Source organism: Capsicum annuum, chromosome 10 (genome assembly GCF_002878395.1).
Source record: "Capsicum annuum cultivar UCD-10X-F1 chromosome 10, UCD10Xv1.1, whole genome shotgun sequence".
Classification (NCBI taxonomy): Eukaryota; Viridiplantae; Streptophyta; class Magnoliopsida; order Solanales; family Solanaceae; genus Capsicum; species Capsicum annuum.
This window is the reverse complement of record NC_061120.1, coordinates 208,140,110-208,162,264: the sequence shown is the minus strand read 5'-3', so window position 1 is coordinate 208,162,264 and position 22,155 is coordinate 208,140,110. Positions and strand designations below refer to the sequence as shown.

Below are 22,155 nucleotides of genomic sequence, written 5' to 3'. Positions count from 1 at the left end.
AATCTCCCCTTTATATTAGAAAAACTAACATACATCCTCCACCATTTTTTTTTAGGAATCCATCTTTATGCATCATGATATATTCATTAATCATATACCGCACATCAAAACTATTAAATGGAATATATAGTTGGTTCCTGACTTTGACCTAATTGAAAGGAAGAAATTAATCATAATTTTTTATCTAATGCAAATAAGTGCTATTGTATGCAATATATCATATTTCAGATCAACACATGAAGCTTTGTTCTCATTAGTAATGGTTTATCTATATATTGAAGACGTTCAGTGCTAAACCATCATCATCAAGATGAATTATCTTGATTACACAATCTGAAAATCATGTTTTTATCTCAATTTTATTGAGTAAGCAACTTTATGAATGTCAAACTGCAGGTTGACAGTATGATTATCTTATTGATGCATCTTTTTAACAATATCACATGATAGGTGAACGGGCCCTTATTCACCTTTTATACTTTTCAGATTTTAAGGGATCCAATCCCAATATTAGTTGGTTCAACCAACTTATCATGAGAACAAACAACATTCAAAGTTCATGAAGAATTTTCTAATTCTTCAATATATGTTTAATACTTAATATGCACATCTTTGGAATGTCATAATCGTTCATGTCAACTTATGAACATTTATACTAGTAAACTCCAAGTTTACTATGATATGTGCCTTTTTGCTTTAGTAAATTTCAGATTTACCATTACATGAATAAATTTCAGATTTACTACTTTAGAAGTAGATTTCAAAATAACTCTTCTCAGTTATTTAGCCTCTTTCAGAGGTGAATTGTGATACCATCACAATCACGTGCACATTTGCATTAATAAGCTTCTCATTCCCCATGAATGAAATATAATCGTGCCTTAAGCCTATCAAATTATGATAACTTATATCCTCATTCATGATATTGCTGTTTCAGGAGCACATTAAGGCATACATATCTTTCAAAGTATATCATATACTGCTACCACATTCACTTCAAGAATGGAGCAAATTTTCATCTTTCAGACTTATCATATATTGCTACCACATTCACTTCATGGAATGGAGCATATTCAATGGACATATTTTCATGAATTTTCACAAAAAATATATTATTTTGCTTTAGCCATTATTATATCATCAATATGGTGCATTGAGATTCAAACTCAACGTCTTATCTATATAAAGGCGTCTTAGGCATAAATCAATGGGAGAGGAATAAATTTAAAATATAAATGATTCCAAATCAATTATTTTTTTCTCAACTCCAACAATAATTATATTATTAGTAGCAAAAGACAAATAACATAAGGAATTAATAACTTTGAAACTATCTTTAGATTTTGGAAGAGTCTCGTGCTGATAACGTTTTGTAAAATAACTAAGAATAAATAAGAAGAGTAGAGTAAATAGAGAGAATAGAGAGAGTAATTGTTATTTCTCTTGCGGATGAGATATCATCAGTTGATATATCATTTTGTATCGGTTCACAATGTGACATAACATTTTGAGATCTCATCACTTTATTATTTTCAGGTACCTGAATCTTTCATAAGGATTCATGAAGTATTATGTCGTAAGCTCTTCAAGAGCACATTGCCTTCTTATTATGATTATTTGCTCCTTATTTTTCAACGATTATTTCATTTGAAACCAATTAGTCTACCACGCTTCATGCATGCAGAGACGTTGTCCTTTAGGGACACAAAATAGGAGCACTTGCAACTTAATATGAGATACTTTTGACATTTGACTTGAATGATGATCTGATAATAATTCCTAACATATTTCATAGTTGCACTTTTAACACTGAAAACATTAAACTTGTTATGGATGCAAGCCAAGAATTTTATTTATCTTTTTTCTCCCTTTTTGGGAGTTTTTCTTTTTCTTTTTTCAATTATTTTCATAACTCACATCTCTTTATGTTCATAATAAATTACACTCTTAATTAATATTAATAAAATTCATAACTCTAAAACCTTTTATATTCATGACCTCTAATTATTTAATTTTGCATTAAAAAATTTAATGCCAATTATTTCTCTAAATAGTGTGAAACAATGACAATTGTTTCTTGAAAAAGTCTAATGACAATTGTTTCTTACCAGGTATGTGCATTCTGAAAGTCACTCCTTTAAGCTTTATTTATTTTTTTAGAGTAGATTTCTTTTATGCTATGCATAGTCTATTAATAAACTTCGTACATTTTTTTTTTTTTAAAGAGTTATGTATTACTTTATTTGAACAATTTTCTTTTATGTTATGTGCCCATTAATTAATTTTTTGCTATCTTGTATTTCTCTTTATCTTAATCTCATTAAATTTTTTATTGTAGATGAAAAGAAGATTACTATCATGATAGTTTTGTTTTGTCCTCATCTCACTGTGCGTATGAGACATAACATATAGCAACAAAAAAAAGTCTCACCGATCAAGATATAGTTCAAAGTACAATATTTTTGATTTATTAAATTTCATATCCAACTGCTCTTAGCACTTTTAGTTAACAATTTAGCTGTTCTTTTTTTTCGTTTCATGCAACACTTTTTTTTTATTCTTTTAAGGCTCGATTGACATACAAATGAAGTAAGATATTGAGATGACAAGAATCTAACTATTAATGTTTAAAATTCTTTTGAGAGAAATTATATTTATATGTGTGATAGTTTCTTCTTTCCTCTTCAATTCACAATATAACATTTTCAAAAGTTTATATTAATTTAGTTAACTATTTTTCTGATTTTTTTTCGTTGGTGATGTCAACTTATTATGTGTGTGTCTAGACCAGAGTGTTTATTTTCTAAAGTAAAAGCAAAGGAAGGAGACAAACGTATATGTGTGCTACTTAAGAAAGTATCTATGGATCCTTCCACAATTATGTACATCAATTTTAGTAAATCTTTTGATAAAATATGAAAATGCAACATTAGTTTATAATTTTTAAATGACATTTTAATTCATAAGAAAGTTGTTTATTGATTCGTTAAATTGTAATTTTTTATTTTTCACATTTTATAGTTTAAAGAGAAATGAAAAGGATAAAATAAGATAAAAAACATGAGATTCATATAATTAGATTTGTGTTATATATATAAATAATAAACAAGTTTAAAACTTACTAATACTAGGCATGAAAATAAATTCAATTTTATGGAATCTTTTTTTTTTCTCTACTTTCTTTTAAGAAAAATAAAATTACTGTTTCACTTATAGAATATATTATATAAAAATCAAACTTTTAGAAGACTGAAAATATGTAATTGATGAAAATTCACATAAAAATATATTTATATACTTAAGAGTGTATATATTCAATTACATAAATTCTACTCTTAAATATTAGTAATGTTCATAACTCTTAAGCCTTTCATATTCACAACCCTCAATTAGTTAATGTTCAAGAAGACCATTTTTTTTAATTTTCAAACTCTAAATATTTTGTTAATTATTTTTATCTTCCTTTATAATTAATGTAATTGATTTGTATTAAGTAAAATTTATATCTATATATAATTTAAAATAAATAAATTTTTACTCTTAATAATATCATTAACTTCATGACTTTTAAGTTTTCATATTCATAACCTTCAATTATTTAATTATAAAATTTAAGATAACTTATGATGTTCCTCCATTTTCATCTATATAAAGTCATAATATTTTGCTTCATGAGACCCATACTAAAGAATATCCTTTTCGTTTTATATATGAAATAGTGTTCTGTATATTATTATTTATAGTATTAAATTCAAGCTTATTAAGAAGACATTTGAAGGTTGATTGTTCGTCAAAGAGACTATCAGACAAGAACTTAAAAAAAATTGTACATTAATTTTGTATTTCTTTTTCATGTATTTTCTTATGGTTAACGTAAAAAAAAATTAAGTGTGTGTGTCAATGTTCATGAGTATGTTCTCTATATAACTTCTATAATATGAACTTCGGAAAAGGCTCAAAAATACTCTTGAACTACCTGAAATAGCTCAAAAATGCCCTTCGTTAGATTTTTGGCTCTAAAATATCCCTCCGTTAAATATTTAGCTCAAAAATACCCCTCCCTCTAACGGAATTCAGAAAAGGATCAAAAAAAACCCTGAACAATCTGAAATGGGTCAAAAATACCCCTCCTATAACGAAATTAAATTATTTCATTAATTTATATAAAGTTTATCATTTGATTTATATTTCGTTAATTTCTTTAAGTAAAAATTTATTGTTCGTTAATTTCTTTAAAGATTAAAAAGATGTAAAGTGAAAATACCTTTTTAGAATAAATGTATATTTATTTTCCAAATCAAATTCAACCAATTTATATTATAATTCAAATACTTTTTTTCATTATCTTATTTTTAAAATTAAAAAAATACTTTTATGTAAAAAAATTAAAGTATTAGGGTTTAAAAGTTAAAGTTAGGGTTTAATTCAATCGAAATAATTTAATTTCATTAAGGGGAGGGGTATTTTTGAGCCAAATATTTAACAGAAGGGTATTTAAGGAAATTAAATTATTTTGATTATTTCGTTAATTTATATAAAGTTCATCACTTAATTTATATTTCGATAATTTCTTTAAGTGAAAATTTATATGTCGTTAATTTCTTTAAAGATTAAAAAGATGTAAAGTGAAAATGCCTTTTTAGAATAAATGTATGTTTATTTTCCAAATCAAATTCAACCAATTTATATTATAATTCAAATACTTTTTTTCATTATCTTATTTTAAAATTAAAAAAATACTTTTATATAAAAAAATTAAAGTATTAGTATTAAAAAGTTAAAGTTAGGGTTTACTTCAATCGAAATAATTTAATTTGGTTAAGGGGAGAGGTATTTTTGAGCCAAATATTTAACAGAGGGGTATTTAACAAAATTAAATTATTTCAATTATTTTGTTAATTTATATAAAGTTCATCATTTAATTTTTATTTCGTTAATTTATTTAAGTGAAAATTTATATTTCATTAATTTTGTTAATTTATATTTCGTTAATTTCTTTAAAAATTAAAAAGATGTAAAGTGAAAATACCTTTTTAGAATAAATGTATGTTTATTTTTCAAATCAAATTCAACCAATTTATATTATAATTCAAATACTTTTTTTCATTATCTTATTTTTAAAATTAAAAAAATACTTTTATGTAAAAAAATTAAAGTATTAGGGTTAAAAAGTTAAAGTTAGGGTTTACTTCAATCGAAATAATTTAATTTCGTTAAGGGGAGGGGTATTTTTGAGCCAAATATTTAATAGAGGGGTATTTTTGACCCATTTCAGATAGTTCAGGGATATTTTTGATCCTTTTTCGAATTCCGTTAGAGGGAGAGGTATTTTTGAGCCAAATATTTAACGAAGGGGTATTTTTGAGCCAAAAATCTAACGAGAGACATTTTTGAGCTATTTCTAATAGTTCAGGGGTATTTTTGAGCCTTTTCCGTATGAACTTTCATGATTTTTTTATTATTGTAAATTTTATAGACTTTTGAAAGGTTGATCGTTTGTCAAAAAGGCTATCGAACAATAGCTTAAAAAATTATACACTAATTTTGTATTTCTTTTTTCGTCCATTTTCTTATAGTTAACGTAAAAGCAATAGGTATGTGCGCGTGTGAGTGTTAATGGTTATGTTCTCTATATGTAATTTCTATAATATGAACTTTCATGATTTTTTTATTATTGTGAATTTTATAGGCTTTTGAAGGTTGATCGTTTGTCAAAGAGGCTATCGAATAAGAGCTTAAAAAATTGTATACTAATTTTGTATTTCTTTTTTCATCTATTTTCTCATAATTAACGTGAAAAAAATAGGTGTATGTGTGTGAGTGTTCATGTGTATGTTCTTTATATGTAACTTCTATAATATGAACTTTCATAATTTTTTAATGATGCGAATTGCAATATGCACATTAAGGTAGTTGTAATGTGGAGTTAATCAGTATATAGTGTTGACGACTTAAAGAGATTTCTGCTATTGAAATTGTTTTATATATATAATGAGAAAGAAATTATCTTACCATCTTAGTGCATTTATAAGCACATATAAGTACATTATTTCAAATTAAAATCTCAACTTCATTCAATACGCAATAGAAATGAAATAAAATTGCTATTAGAGAATATATTTTAATTTATTGATAAAAAATATATTATCCATCATTTAATAAATGTTAAATTGTTAAAAAAAAATTCCTTTTATGGAACAAAATATTCTTCATAATATAATTATAACAAGTTATAATATTACGATTAGATAATAAATTTAAAGTGAATATAAAATTGATCAAATAAAATAATTAATTTTTACTATAATATGAAATTACTTCGTGTTAAAGTCTCATTTTTTATATCAACATAAATAAGTAATTTTCAAATTTCAATAGAGTAAGATATGTAGTATTCTCCGAATCTCATTTATGAAATTACATTAGTATATATTCGTTCTATTTGGAATTTTCTAGACCCACTTAATCTTAATATTGGAAATATTTGTGAAATATTGCAAAGAAAAAGAACTTGTTTAATGAGTATTTTACAAGTGAAATACTAATGTTTTTCGATCGGAAAATTTTCAACTTTCTTTGTAAATACAATTTATTTCTCCTACTCCCTCTCAATGTATAGAACATCATTCGGTTTCGAGAGAAATTTTTCATTATGGCCGAAAATATTTGGTTTCAACATCACAACAATTGACAACTTGAAATATTTCAAAGGCATATGAAAAGTTCACGATAAAAAAAACCCCAGTCAGTAGCAAAGCTTGATATTTAATTTGCAAATTGCGCTTTGTCTTCTTAACAAAATAACTGGCCAATTTTCCATAGCTATTTGATGTTTATGGGCAATATGAAAAGAGCAAGAGGAAGGTAAATAACAGCAAAATGATGGCTTTAGCATGTATAAAATAAGGAAATAATTCATAATTACAGCATACTGTGTGTAATCTCACAAGTAGTAGCGCCTGAAATGGGTTGTGCGCACGCAAACCTCAATACTACCTTGGAAGATAGTGATGTTATTTCCGATAAGCCCTCTTGTCTAAAGAAAAAGCATATCAACGCAGTTAGCGAAAAGAAATAATGGAAGTCACCAGAGGCGGAGCCAGGATTTCAACGAAGGGGGTTTCATATTCAAAAAAAACTTAGAATTTCAACTAAGGGAGTTCCATATTCAAAGAAAACTTAGTCGAAGGGGGTTCAACACCTACCATAACCACATAAAAAATAATTTTAATCATATATAAATAGTATATTTTTCCGTCGAAGGGGGTTCGGCCAAACCCCCGAACAGAAGGCTGGCTCCGCCCCTGGGTGAAGAAGCCCACAACAAAATACAAAAGTATGACAAAAGATTCTAAAAAAGGGGAACGTTAACTGCAACAAATTAATACTAGAATCGAAGTACAAGAAACATTGGATCATAACAGATAATAAGAATTCATAACTGAATATCAATAATCAGTCAACTACAACTCAGTTGCAACTAAATGCAAGAAACTACAGATAGAAACAGATGATAAGATTCATATATGAATAATCATCTATATTGATTTTGCTATATTTGGATCCATAATTAGACCATCGGCTTGAAGAGCATCAAGCAAGAACTTACAACGAGAGCGCATTCCAAATTTAACTAAGCTTTCATCCCATATCCAAAAAACACATAATACACCATCATTGCCCGAAAACCCCAAATAAAGAGAAGAATTCCAACTATTTTGCGGACTCTAATCAGTGACAAGATGTGATGCTTTACTTGACCTTAAATCCATAGCGCGTAGAGAAGGTGATACAGTAGCTTGCTTCAGGCATACTCTGATGTTGTAGTTCGAATGGAATGCAGCTCGATTTTAGTTCAATAGCGACAGTTGCTGCTCAGCAGAGGCAAAGCGGTGATTTCAGCTTTATGGGTTCTGAACTTTAGAAACGATAACTTCAAGTACTAATAACTGGGTTCTAAATTTAACGCGTACATATTCTATGAATTTCCTAACACATACACTGTTTGAGCAAAGGCTAATGGGTTCAGCCGAATCGCATCTGAGCTTCTACCTCTGCCATGTTGCTCAGGGTTGTAAGATACAAAGGATTCAACCGAAATTGGATAACATGATGCCAAAAATGTAAGATTGTCATCTCATTATCACTTAAAGGAAAGCCTAAAAGACGCTTATAAACAAGGAAGATGCATAAGCAGTATAAGTAAAATTATACTGAACATGGATACCTTGAATTAACATTACCCCAGGGTGATTCCTTTTAATCCAAATCAAGAAATCAGGCTTCCAGCTCCTGCAGATTGAAACAGTGGTATTGAATATATAAGTCAAGTAATGACGACTAATCCAATCAAGCAAGGAAGTAATCATAGTAACTTGTGCAAAGTAAAAATACTCAAGTACAATATCAACTATGATAACATGCATAATAAAGCAAGTTGGCAAGTCCTGGGCATAATAAAACGAACAATTGATTCCCAGAAATTCTCCACGTTAAGATTCTTCGTCTTTCAGTCAGTCCACTGAGTTTCAGTTATTTTCTTGTTTTTTTTGTAAATTGAGGGTAGGGGAAGGGGAATGGGGGAGGGGATTACAATGTGGGGAATCGAACCCTCACCAAGAAGGTGGGAGTAACCAACTAAGCTACTTCCGACCTTCAGTTTTCAACTTAGGCCACAAAACTTAACTATTTAGAGAACTTAACCGATATCTTAACCAAAAAGCATCGAGAATTGAACCAGAAGAATAAAAGCAAAGAGACTTAAAGGAAGATAACCATTTGAATCTCTAATCAGACACTTGGAGAATCCTATTCAAATATAACCAGAGTTAACACCAGAATAACATCATCCATCAATACCTACATATATCCTAATAGAAACAGCAACCAGTACATTTAACAACACCTGAGGCATGCTGAACATGACAAATCTGTCTTCATTCAATAGCATCTAGTGAAACAACTCAACCATCTACCACAAGCTTATTTATGATGAATACAAAGTACATCAAAGTTCAAACACCAAAAGGTCACAAAAATCCAACACAAACTATATGACACTGCTTTTTTTATCTCCTATATGACACCGCTTTTACTGAGTTAAATCAACACAGCAACTATCCCCATACACAGACAATCAAGCACAAAAATGTTATACTTATTGAGTTAATACAGCACACACTAAATCAGATCTGTCAGTAGGAGTTGAATGTACACAACCATCCCTATTTATTTTATAGATCAGACATGTCAAAGAAAAAATTTATGGAAAACTTATGGTTACCATATAGAGCCAGATCCACGTACCAGTTTTATATCATCCCTGCTTATCAAATTTAGAGAACTTTCTGATATACAGTTCTTGTGGACTATAGGATTCTGGGTACCGCTTTCATTCGATGAATTATTCATGTAAACAGCTCCTTTGAACATCCACTTGTTACTCTCTTCATCATAAGAATCTTCAAAAAAATGACCACACAAGAAACATAGACACTGATCTTCATCAGCAGGAACCATAACCTCGGTGCATTCTGATAGTTTGCTAGAACGTCCAGTTGGTCCTGCCAACATACCACACTGTGGGAGGCTACTAGTTCCAGTAACCCATTCCCCAGAATTTAAATACCACCTCCTTGAACTAAGCAACAGTTTCCCATCTGGATTCCTTAATGCATGCCATTCCAAGTGTCTATCAAGTTGCACTGGGAGTTTAAGTCGAAGACCACATATGCCACATTGATGTGGAACGTCATCAAGAAGTTCGCTGATGACACCAGGATTGGACTCCCGAATTACACCTGGTTTAAATGTAATTTCTCTCACTACTTTGATGGACTGAGGTAAGGCATCAGGGATTTTAGCAGCGGATCTAGAGAGAGACAGCTCATTGTTCGGAGATGAGAAAGTGGATGCGGAAACTGGAGCAGATACACCAGGAGCTGAACTGATGCTTGCAGGAGGAGGAGTCTGGGACCGAGTTTGTGGAGGTGTCTGCGGAGGAGTTGAAGTTGGGGACTCCTCCTTTGATGCAGATATCAATCCCTTTTCCACCAATGAACTCAAAAGTGTTGCAACAGGATTAGAAGCAGAATTTAACACATTTGGAACCTGCAATGATGAACTACAACTACCTACCACATCTGGAGCAGGACCAGGTGGCAGTCGCGATTGTTCTCCATTTCTCTGGGAATACTTTGGGGGATTTGAAGCATTTCTTTCAGATTGTACAATTGCAACAGAAGGTGGCTGTGCACCGGCTTGGGATGACAGAGGCCCCTTATCACGAGAATTCAGTGGTGTGCCGACACTAGAGCTACTACCAAGTACTCCACTCTTCATAACAGCAGCCAACAAACTACTCATACTTGTTTGTCCTGAGGATTCAGACTCAGGGCTTTCTTGCTGGATATTTTGAGGAAAGGGGACATGATGCTCTTCTTGAAGAGATGTCATCAAGGAAGATGGATTATATCTTGGAGTCTGTGATATCTGTGAACCAACCAAATGAGCACCCTGAGATGTCACTGGCAGAGTCTCCTGGGAGACTTGATTACGGGGATCTAACTTTGACCTTCTTGAAAACTGAGATATTCTTGGATCTGCATGAGATTCAGTCTGTGTCTGATAGTCTCTAGTGTGACTGTTAACTACTTGATTAAAATTGCTAGTCGAGACTGATGGAGATGAAGGAAGCTGACGCACCGCTGACTCTAAAGATGGAGGGGCAGCTCCCTGAGTTTCTCGCATTTGCATTATGGCTCCCCTGGATCCATTTGCAGTCTTAGCAACTCCACAACTTGGTGTCCCCACGTGACTTGAACCTTTCTGTGACTGGAAAGATTTCCCATCTATGGAGTTTGTCGCTGTTGAAAACCCACTGAAAGAGGTTAGATAACCTCTTTGATGATCTAGAGTACTTCGAACAGAAGCCAAATGCCTTGCTTCATCTGACCATGCCGATGAGTGATTTTCGGAAGATGCTTGGCCTTTGTCTTCTCTGGAAAGAGAGTCAGCCGAGGTTTCACTTTCAGCCCTTAACCCAAATATGCTTTGGGGTCTCGGATGTTGATTATCTAAGCCCTGTACATTCATGCAAATAAGAAGATAAATTGCCCAAACTAGCATAGAGAGGCTGTCTATTCACATTGCAGAAACACCAAACCAAACAACCACAAGAACAAGACAAGATACCATGGAGAGCTGGCTGGTATAATGCGAAAATGACACAAGTGTAACATTTTGAATTGGAGCAGAACTACACTAGTAGGTAAGATATTGCTGAAAATATTTGAGGATATAATCAGCAATTTTTTCACTTTAGAAGGGTACTCTATCCAGAACAAAATCTACAAGGGAGATGCTCCGCCCATGAAGTACAAATGGGTTGCTTTCTTTTTCTTTTGGGAGGGAAGGTGAGGGGCAGAATCAGGTAAACATTAACACTTACAGGTTTATATGAATCTTCTGATGCCCGTTCATCTTTACCTGCACTATTGACATCATCCCACATATACTCCTCTTCATCAGAACTCTGCCAGCTCCGATCCATCAAAGTACTACTTCGATTGGCAAAGGAGTGTGTCGGTTGTGGATATGCATCAGAGTTTGCAGTTCTCTGGGATAGACTTTGGACTCCATGCTTAAGGTCCAAGCCGTTACTTTGACTTAATATTTTACCATTCGCAGAATTGTACCAAGATTTATTAAATCCCTCTTCCTTAAACTTTTCACTTGTTGATCTTAATCCAAAGCCAGAAGCCCTTGACAAATCAGAAACATATTCAGGATCTCCATATGCTGCACTAGTAGTTTTCTCGCATATTCGCTCATTCACCTGCTCTTTCTGCACACGCTGCATATATTGCAATATCAACTGGCTTAGACTCTTTAAAAATCAATCATGAATGCATATGCTAAAAACACACATATACCACACACCTTAGTAGAAATATCAACCCAAGATCTTCCAGAACCTACACTTGCTGCTCTCTCCGGCTTCTGTATGTCCCCAGGGCTGATGTCATCAGCTGATCCTTTTGCCTTAATCATAATAAGGATAAGTGACCAGGAGATGCTTAAGGGAACCTTCAGAGCATCATCTTATAAACATGCAAAAGCATTGATACGCTTGAACCAGTTTACATGACAGGTTGACAAAACATCATTACAATGGGTACACCCATCATATGAGGAATCCAGTATTGAGATCATTAATATTTTTACCATCTAGACTACACTAACACAAGCAGCCAATAGTTCAATTACCTAACAATCCATCCCAACTCCAAAATAATATTAGAACTACAGGCACTATGTTAGACCTGCTGTCACTAAGGTCTATAATCGTAGGAAGAAGGGTGAAAATAAGGCCTAAATATTACTGTTTTATTTAATTATTATGTGTATGTATTTTAGTAGTTATCTAGCAGTTTTAGGAAGTTATTGTGTTATATTGTAAGAGGAAGAAGGGAAGACAGTCTGTTTTTAAGTAGGATTTCTCTGGTAGATTTGGAAGCTACGGTTCCTCGAAATACCTTGGTTGTTAAAAGTATTGCTGTTGTTTCTATCTGTAAAGCATATTCTACGTGTTGGTGGTAGTAAAATATTAGTTGAAGTGTTATTCATATTTCTGCGTTGTGCCATTTACTGATTATTGTTAGGAAACTTTCTGGTTCCTAACACACTTATCGTAAGTGCTCCACAAACATAAACGCTGAGAAAAAAAAAATCGTTTTTTCTCTGGATAAGTGTTGAAGAAACAAATCTGATGGTAAAACAAACAGAATTTGCAAACTTTTTTCAAACCAAGCATAGAAAATACTAACTCTGGTTGGTTGCTGTAGGCACTGCCTTGCCTCCAAATACTTGGGATTTACATGAATACTGTGTGCAGTCTGTTGAGCCTTTGGATCATCTCTACGTGTTCCTGACGAAGAGCCATTGACGCCAGTTGTAAATCCAAGCTCCTTCTCAATTAATTGAAGTTGCTGAGGAGGGAATACTTTTCTCCAGGTTACAAAAAGACGCTGCATCCCAGAGTGTATCGAAGGTTCAACCTGTCTATAGGCCTTGCAGAAAACCTAAAAACATAAAAAGGAAACCAAAAATGATGAAAAACTTAACAGCCTATTATGCACCAATAAGCATGCTTTCCAAACCACAGGCATTACTTCTATAAGAGAGAGTAGACAACAGAATGGGGATTTCATTCCTGCATCTTCAGACATTCAGATGTGTGTTACATCATAGGGGCGAATTATCAAAAACTAGAGAGCCGACAAGAATATGCAGCAAAGCCTTTCTCAGGGAAAGAGGCGTGAATAAGAAACTACAAAATTTAGAGAGAGAAAACAAGATCTCAATGAACTACATATAGATCAAATTCTGACCTCAGGCAGCCTGGCAGCAAAATACTTAATATAATCCCTCCCGATGTTCTTCACAATACTATCCAAAAGATAGAGAGATGGCAGCTTTTGCTCACTAGGAATCTGTAAATGATGTTCAGGTTAAATTAACATGAGCTTCCCATAGGCATCAACAGTCAGGTGATATAGAGTAAAAGCAAAGGGAGAGCATGAAAGCAAATTCTCCAAATGATGACAAAAAGCAAACAGCAAGATAGACAGCATAACCAGTCAAAGAAGTGCAGAGAAGACTGACATGCCCCTTTTCAAGGTGATGTCACACAGGTCAGCCTAAAATGATGGAAGGAATTACAGGAAACTCATACATGTTTATATAATCAGCATAGAGAAACTATGCAGTAACTTGGCTGAAGAATCACCATATACTATTTGAAATATTACACTGTCCACAAGAAGCAAGATACAACTTCTAATATTCGGAAAGATGGACCCTACATGAATGGAGACTTCCTCATGTTAACGTAGGAAACAACTTAATCCACCACTACTACAGCCAGAAAAACAACAACTACACCTCGATCCTGAACTAACTAAAACTGCATGGTACACTAGTTTCACCTGCATCGTCCTTTATTTTCTAATGCAATTTAATGCTGCAAGGAGAATAACCATTCTAAGATTAAATCCAAGACTTTTGATGAGTGACGGAGTAAGAAACCTATCTACTGAGATTTGTCATGGAGCAGCTGCAACTTCTTTCAGAAATAACTTGGACCATAATAGGAAAATGGAAATCAAGATGAGAGAATGCTACTTTTTATGCTAAACCACCAAGAGATTGGACTAAGATTCTTCGAGACCACATCAATCTTGCTAAAAGAATTATGGGAAAAACAAGATCAGAGCTGATGGGGACTGAGAGTGCCTTTAATCTTATCCTTCTCATTAAGGAGAAGAGGGAATCTAAAATTAGCAATAGTACAGCAACCAGTGAACCAGTGAGCAGTAATGAGTTGGAGGTATTTTTCTAGGTCATGAGTCGCATCAGAAAAACAAAAAAGCATTGCGAGATAACATGATTTGAGAGTGCAACAGAATAATTGAGATGTTTAGCAGGTTAGGCAGCTATGAGGTTTCCTCCATTCGGTGAAAAGACAGCCAAAACTTCACCCCAAGTGAAACTAAGATTCTGAGATCTCAATAAAACATGTACTCAGAGAAGATTTTCTGATTACTGATGCTCTGCTAATAGACCCCCTCCTTTGAACATAGATCTGAACTCGCAGTGAGACATTGATTACATATGACATTGTCCCAACAAGATTCCTCTATCTCAGTTTGGTAGGACAGGAATTTCTCAGGATCAGTGGTGTCACTAGAGTTACTTGAAGGTGTGCTAAGAAGTACAACTCCAACATAAGTCAATTTGATGTGAAAGATTTACTACAACGTTCCATAAGGCATCTGGAATTAGATCCCCAGTAACCCTATAAAACCCAAAGAACCAAGATAAACATAGAAATATTAACTTCTTTCAATAATAAATGGGCTGAGAAAATTGCATAATTGAGAAAAGCAAAATCATTTGGGACAATATGCCTTTAACATGGAGAGCACTTCAATACTTAAATGAACAAATAATAAAAGAAAAGGAATTTATCCTGCATACATACTTCATACAGGTTAAATCCCGCACACATACTTCATACATGTTTAAGTGTGTAATACCGGCACCAATGATGCTCTATGTAGCTGAATTATTATAGACAGGCTTCCAACAGATTCAATTACTAGACAAGTAATAAGAACTGCTTCACATTTATGCGACTGGAGCATCCCTTTCACTGTTCTAAGTAAAGCAAGTCTGGAAGTTGCCTTTTTCTCTTTTTGAAAACCATAGCTCTCTAAGCCAACTTGCACGTACCCCAACTAATTCCACGGGGCACCTGCTACCTCCCATAGCACAAGAACCAGGTGCTTGGACATATGAAAAGAATCACCGAATGTTTCTTGTTGGACACTGCCCTTTCAATATCTAACAAGATTAAAAGAGTTGAAAGGACCTTGAGTTGTCTACGATACCCAGCGTGACAAATAAGTACTTGGAATTCAGCAGATGAGACAGCTTTTGAGCAAACTCTAAATTGGATCCACAAGGGCTTACACAATTGATCACTGAAAATAATCACTGTTAACTTTTTTTTGGTGCTCATCACTCAACGTTCGTAAACACAATAAAGAAATCGTTACTACTGATCTCATGAGCATACCATCACAATCACCACGCCGAATCAACCATATATTATATTATAGTAAAAGACCAAATTGCTTCCAGATCCAATTTTCTTTCACTGAACAACATATCTATTACAAACTTCTTGAATTTCATGCTCCCGGGAATTCGGGTTGCAACCAAAAACGGAAATTGGCAGTGTAATCTACTTTCTCACTATGCACTCATTCTGTAAACACAGCAAATAAATCGTGACTTACTACCGATCTCATAATACCAAATTGCATCCACATTTCACAACCAATTTCCTTTCATTAAACAACGCATTCGTTACAAATTGCATACTCTAATTTCCACTATGCACTCACATTTACAATAAACCAGCTACACTATAATCTAAATAATGTAGTATTATCACAACATCCACTAGTACAATCAAACAACACTAATTGAACTCAATTAAACATACAACATAACAGCACGTAAACCGGAATATCACCTCAAGAATGTTCCCGCAGATAACACCAGCAATCGCCTTCGCATCGCGCAAATTCTCACCAGCAATAATAGTCAAGTTCGTAATTATCGGCTTCGAATTAATCGTAAGCTCAGCTAAACCTCTCTTGTATTCACTAATAAGCTCCTCCTGCTGTTGCCCCTCCTCGTCTTCCCAACTGTCAATAGCCCGAAATCTCGAGTCAACCGGGCCCGAGCCCGAATTCCCGGCCCGTTGTGCGATGAAATTCGCTCCATCTCCGGTTAATTTGGGCTTCTTTATACCTGATGATTCTAAACATGATCTACGAGAACTCTTCATCTCTAAATCAGAAATCAATCCTAAAATGCAAACTAATTTACATGGATTACATCATGGATTAGCAAATAAAAAAAAAAGGAATTAAACAAAAATACACTAATTTTTAACATAATCTACAGATATTAGAATTACAAGAAACATATGTAAGGTAAATTTAAATTAATAATGTGAATAAAATTGAAGCTAAAAGGCAATTCTGAGTTCGATCGGCGATTTAGAAACTGAACAACCGGAGATAATTGGGAAATTTTTGGGGTATGTTGCGGGGGTAGGTAGTTGGTTGGGGGGGGGGGTTGATTGATTGATTTAGTTAGAGAGACAGGTTGTTATATAACACATGTGAAGCCACCCTTTGAACGTTTGGATTAGGAACAGAGAAAAAAATTATGACGTGGATTGCTAGCAATCCCTCTATTTAAAATAAGGACTTGTTTTAACCAGACAGGACTAGATATGGAATAATTTGTCCTATATTGATAATTGAAAAGATTAAAAATGTATAAAATGTTTTAATGGTGTGAAATATTAGGGAAATCCAACAATCTATCTCTCGAATTATATTTCACGTGGCCATTACTAGTATGATTCATAAGTTACCGAGAGTAATCGTGTGTCACCCATATAGTTTAAAGCGTCGTTTGGTATAGTATATTGAAAAATTAATGCATGTATTAATTTAATGTATATTATTAATATCTTGTTTGATATACTTTTACACCCTATGCATAACTAATGCTTCATCTTGTTTGATATACTTTTACACCCTATGCATAACTAATGCTTGCAAAACATTAGTCATACACACTATTGTGTATTGAGGTGTGTATTACTAATACCTCAAAATTCATGGAATTAGCAATGCAATGGATCCAATACATGCATTAACATGATTAAAGACACCATTATCCCTCAAAAAATATTTACATCCTTTCCAACATATATATGAAAGATATTTTTATAAAAAAAAATAAAAAAATTTTAGAAATTATGTAATTCATATTATTTTTAATACATCAAATCAAATATTGCATAAGAAAAAAACAAGCATAATTAATGCAAGCATAGCTAACACAAGCATTACTAACACACCATAGTTTGTATTATTCTTATACATTCTACCAAACGACCCCTAAGTATTTTACGACAACCGAAACTGGTAACCAGCTTTTTCTGGTGTTTGCAATTTGCATCTTCAAGTTGATAAATGTAAGCAAAATCAAGTCTCATACCCCATTATTTTGCCACATCACTAAATTCATGCCATGAAATTTTACCTCAGATATCAGTTGGATTCAGTCAACCCAAAAACACTCTTATATATGATCGTGTTGGACACGTGTCAATTTACATGGTCATATATATTTCTTGGAGTAGAGTGATGTTATGAGATAGAGAAAATTTGATCATTTATTTATTTTTATTATTATTATACTTACAACTTTGTCCTAAGTTTTGCTTCGATAAAACGAGAATTATTTCTTTGTCTCAACTATCTCACATTTTGATAGCAACTTGTATTGAGTATTCTTTGTAATAGAGAGTTTGTGTATATCTGATATAGTTGTTTAAGAAAATATTTTGTGTGAACCTTTCTTTGAAGTAAATTGTGAGGTTATTATCCTAAGATATATTTAGGCATCATTTAAAACTTCGTATCTAATTTTGTGTACTCTCATCTGTGTATTAGACGTTACAGTAAATCCACACCTCTTTATTTTTAGATGTAGGCCACGTTGACACATTAAATGTGTACCTCCTTTTATTTTTTCAACTTGTTGTTGCTATCGTCTTTGTTATTGTCATTATGTCATTTGTTTAACTTATTTTTGCACTATTCGAATTTCCGATCCTAATGATAAGTTTTTTAGAGCTAAAATCATGACCTGATACAACTTATGAGATATCATGATACAAAAGTATAAACTCTCCCTCAACACAAAAAACACCCCCCCCCCCCCCCCCCCCCCCCCCCCCCACAAAGAAAAAAAAATCTAAAACACTCTGTGCTGAAATTTTGTCATGTTTTAGTATAGAATATTTTTATCTAAATTGTTGTTAAAAAAAGGCTTAAGTCATCGACAGGTCTTCAAACTTGTTTCAAAAATTCACTTAGACCCCTCAACTAAGGTCTATACTTATCAGGCCCCTAACCTACCCGAATTTTGATCCAATTGGACCTTTTTTGTCCAATCAGCTAAAAGCTCAAGCGTGTGTAATACACAAGCGATGATGTGGCAAAAAGAACTAATTGAAAGCTAACACGTAGCATTATGGGTCTAATAATTATTAAAAACTAATTATAATTTTTTTAAAAAAATAAAAATAAAATGGGGTCCCTTTCAACATCCCCCACCCCACCCCCACCCCACCCACTCTTAATCTTTTCTCCATTTTCTTGCCAGTTGCCATCTTCTTCTCCATCTTTTTTTTTTTTAATATTTGATTTGAGAATCAATAATCAAAAGAAAAAGAAACAAACGTTTTCCACTACCTTCCCCCTCACCCCACACACGCGACCCCCACCCCCTCTTATCATCTTCTTCTTCATTTTTGGGGTACATGTCTTAGTTAAGAGGTCGAAGTGAATTTTTGGGACAAGTTTGAGGGCCCGACGATGACTTAAGCCTTAAAAAAACTACTCCCCTTTAGTCCCAAATTTTCTAATTTGATTTTTCATTTTACTTGTCTTTTTTCATTAATGAAGAAGAGATAGTTTTTTTTTCATGTTTTACCATTTGCATTAATTACTTTTTCTTCAAATTAAAATGTAAACGTCATTTAATATGAATATTATGGTAAACTAGCCATGTTATTAATTATTTTTCTTAATCAATGTGTCATCTCAATTTGAGATGGGTAATTTAGAACGGAGGGAGTACATCCTAACACTAATAATTTTACCCTATTTATGTAATATTTCGTATTTTGTATTTAATTGCATTTCATCCCATATTTTGTATATATTTGAAAAGTAGTGTATATGAAGAAACTTGTGTGTGAAATTATGTATCATGAGTTAACTTATGTATCCTGAGTTAATTATGGTCATGAGATATGATAACTAACCTATCAACTTATGTATCATGAATTAATTATATACATGATACATTGAAATGCATTTGATATCACGCATTACATTCCAACAACACAATATATTCGAAGAAAAATAATGTATCCGGCTAACAATTTTTTTAAAATTTTATGTAACATCAAAAGGATATAGGAGAGGGAGTATTTAGCTCCCATAAATCATAATAATGGAATTTATGTTATTTATACAAATTTTATTCTAAAAATTACACAAATACACAACTTATATTTTCAATATTACAAAAAATCCTAACTCCCTAAACATATTACCAAAATCTCAACATATACACAGAATGTTATGTATATGTCGGCTATGTTATGTATATTAATAGGGAGAGAGAGTAAAGTAATTAAAAAAGTGAGAGTGAGTGTAATTATTCCCAAAAGGGTTGGTATTTATATTATTTATACAATTTTATTTGGCATTGAAATGGCTAACCTATAAATAATAGAGTAACTTACATAAATCTCTGATAGTTAAAGCAATATTACATAAAATCCCATTTATTTTGCTAATTACATCTTATCACGAAATTTTGAAATGGTGATACGTATGTTAAGCAGTGATACATATCTAAAAGTGATACATATGTAACAGATCAGGTAATTATTTTAGGAAGCAATGCATTTTCTCTGATTTTAACAACGTAAATCTCGCCTAAACTGTTACAAGCGTTAAAAACGCAATTCCATTTGCCAACAGTTCAACATTGAAGCAAACCAAATCAGAAGCTCAAAATTTTTCAATTTTGGAACAAAAAAATCGATATTCAATATTTTTTTTTTCTTCAATAGATCTCGTTACTGTGTTATTGCATCATTTCGGGGAATGAATTTCTGAAACAAGGTACGATAACTATCGGGCCGACTGTATTGTAATTCATGAAAAAATGGTGTACCTCGATTTAATGGATGCCATATCAACTCAATTAAAAATTGACGTATCTCTGAAAATAATTCATGCCAAATACGTTGTTCAAGGCAATTATCAGCGTTGGAGATTCATAATGATATGGCTGTGAAACTTTTTCTTCAGATTTTAAAAGCTGAATCTATATTTGGAAAGTATTCATTGTGTATTACAATGAGTGACGTTGTAATTGACAATGATGATGTTGACGCGGATGATATGACGATTGAGTGCTATGATTTTGTTGAGCCGTCTGAACTTGCAGTTGTTGTAGTTGGTAACATTGAATCTCTGCCAATTATTAATGTGGGTGGTGAAGAACTAATAAGTGATTGCTATAATAGTGTTGTAAAGGTGAACCAAAAGTATAAAAATAAAGCTACACTTGTCTCGATAATGCGTAACTATGCAACCAAGCACAGGTTCAATTTCATATCTGAGAGATCTGACAAGCAGGGGTTCGTTTTTTATTTTTTAATGACATTTATTGATTTAATTCGCAATTTGATACATCTGGAAGCTGTAGTGATACATTTGTATATTAGTTTATGTAACTGGTGTTGCAAATAACAAGTGATTCATATAACTAGTGACTCATATAAGTGATACAAATAACTAATTATTATTGTAAGTTGATATTTATATATATGGTGATTCATATTGGCGATTAATATAACTGGTTATTCATGTAATTGGATATTCATATAAATGTCGATTCATATTGATGATTCATATAACTGATTTTTAATATTAGTGATTAACGTAACTGGTGATTTATATAACTGATTTTTTATGTTGGTGATTAATGTAACTGGTGTTTCAAATAACAAGTGATTCATATAACTGGTGATTCATATAAGTGTTGATTCATATAGTCTGCCCTCTCGAGAGGAGTGGGCTCAACAAGTGATATAGCCAAACTACTACGTTAGATGTATGTCTTAGATTTAAAAAGAAGCAAACTTCGCAAAAGAACTAAAGTTCTGGAGACGATTAAGACAAGTTTAAATTGTTTGATTCTCATACTAAGAAATTTGAGTCGAGGGTCTATTGGAAATAGCCTCTCTACTTGTAGGGGTAAGGTTTGCTGCGTACATACTACTTTCTCCAGACCTTACACTGCATATGTTTTTATTGTTGCAATTCTAATACTAATACACTGGTCCTTCTGGCTCCAGGGTCTTCATCTGCTATCTTGAGCCGAAAGTTTATCGAGTTCTGCATCTTGGTCACAGATAACCTATCGAGGACTCTGCTAATGCACTTGTCAAATTCACCATCAGTGGCATCTGTTTACTTCCCCACCATTCTGTGCAATTCACGTAAATTCAATAAAACAACAATCAACCGGAACATATGGTATGCTTCAATTAACTCGAGACAAGAGGCCCGTCAACTCAACTCCAGTGACTTCAATGAGCCGGTGATGAATGGAGCAGCATTTGCTACACCATTCAAGGCAAATGATCTGATTCTTGACTAAATCGACTGTGAACTTCTATACCACAAGCACAATAAACCAGTGCTTGGTGGATGGTGTTTAGGTGAAAATGTAACTGACAAATGTACTCTCTGGAGAGATGCAGAAGTTCTAATACCAAGTCCAGGATCAAAGAAACTGGAAAAAAGTTTTGTCCATATTTTCACTAATGGTACATTTCATTTTCGTCTACGAATAGAGCTCCTTGAAAAATATGAACATACGAAAGATACAAATACTTGAAAATGTCTTCTT

The 22,155-nt window shown here is 32.8% G+C and overlaps 2 protein-coding genes across 3 annotated transcripts; one reads left to right on the top strand and one right to left on the bottom strand.

The window, feature by feature from the left end:
* Nucleotides 1-7,399: 7,399 nt before the first annotated feature.
* On the bottom strand, nt 7,400-16,837 carry LOC107843643 (polyadenylation and cleavage factor homolog 4). 2 transcript variants are annotated; one of them, XR_001666488.2, is made up of 8 exons: nt 16,103-16,751; nt 13,392-13,493; nt 12,828-13,082; nt 11,941-12,042; nt 11,450-11,854; nt 9,307-11,082; nt 8,228-8,292; nt 7,400-7,871 (listed from the first exon to the last, which is right to left on the bottom strand). XR_001666488.2 is itself a non-coding variant. In XM_016687987.2 (7 exons), the coding sequence occupies exons 1-7, from the start codon at nt 16,418-16,420 to the stop codon at nt 8,278-8,280; spliced, it is 2,973 nt and encodes a 990-aa protein (XP_016543473.2). In that variant the 5' UTR covers nt 16,421-16,837; the 3' UTR covers nt 7,400-8,277. The 2 variants fall into 2 exon arrangements, 1 of the variants encoding a protein (XP_016543473.2); XM_016687987.2 differs by having other exon boundaries at nt 7,400-8,292; nt 16,103-16,837.
* Nucleotides 16,838-20,522: 3,685 nt separating this feature from the next.
* LOC107844600 (beta-glucuronosyltransferase GlcAT14C-like) lies at nt 20,523-21,903 on the top strand. The gene is made up of 2 exons (XM_016688977.1): nt 20,523-20,820; nt 21,599-21,903. Exons 1-2 carry the CDS (start codon nt 20,523-20,525, stop codon nt 21,901-21,903), a joined length of 603 nt encoding a protein of 200 aa, XP_016544463.1.
* Nucleotides 21,904-22,155: the final 252 nt, after the last annotated feature.

Bases quoted from the DNA above. Each gene is read 5' to 3' on its own strand.
- LOC107843643 (XM_016687987.2), bottom strand. From the start codon at position 16,420: ATGAAGAGTTCTCGTAGATCATGTTTAGAATCATCAGGTATAAAGAAG. The intron at 13,494-16,102 runs GTGATATTCCGG...CATCATTTACAG, and splicing joins TCTGCGGGAACATTCTTGAG to ATTCCTAGTGAGCAAAAGCT. The intron at 13,083-13,391 runs GTCAGAATTTGA...TTATGTTTTTAG, and splicing joins TTGCTGCCAGGCTGCCTGAG to GTTTTCTGCAAGGCCTATAG.
- LOC107844600 (XM_016688977.1), top strand. From the start codon at position 20,523: ATGGCTGTGAAACTTTTTCTTCAGATTTTAAAAGCTGAATCTATATTT. The intron at 20,821-21,598 runs GTAACTATGCAA...TTCTGGCTCCAG, and splicing joins TACACTTGTCTCGATAATGC to GGTCTTCATCTGCTATCTTG.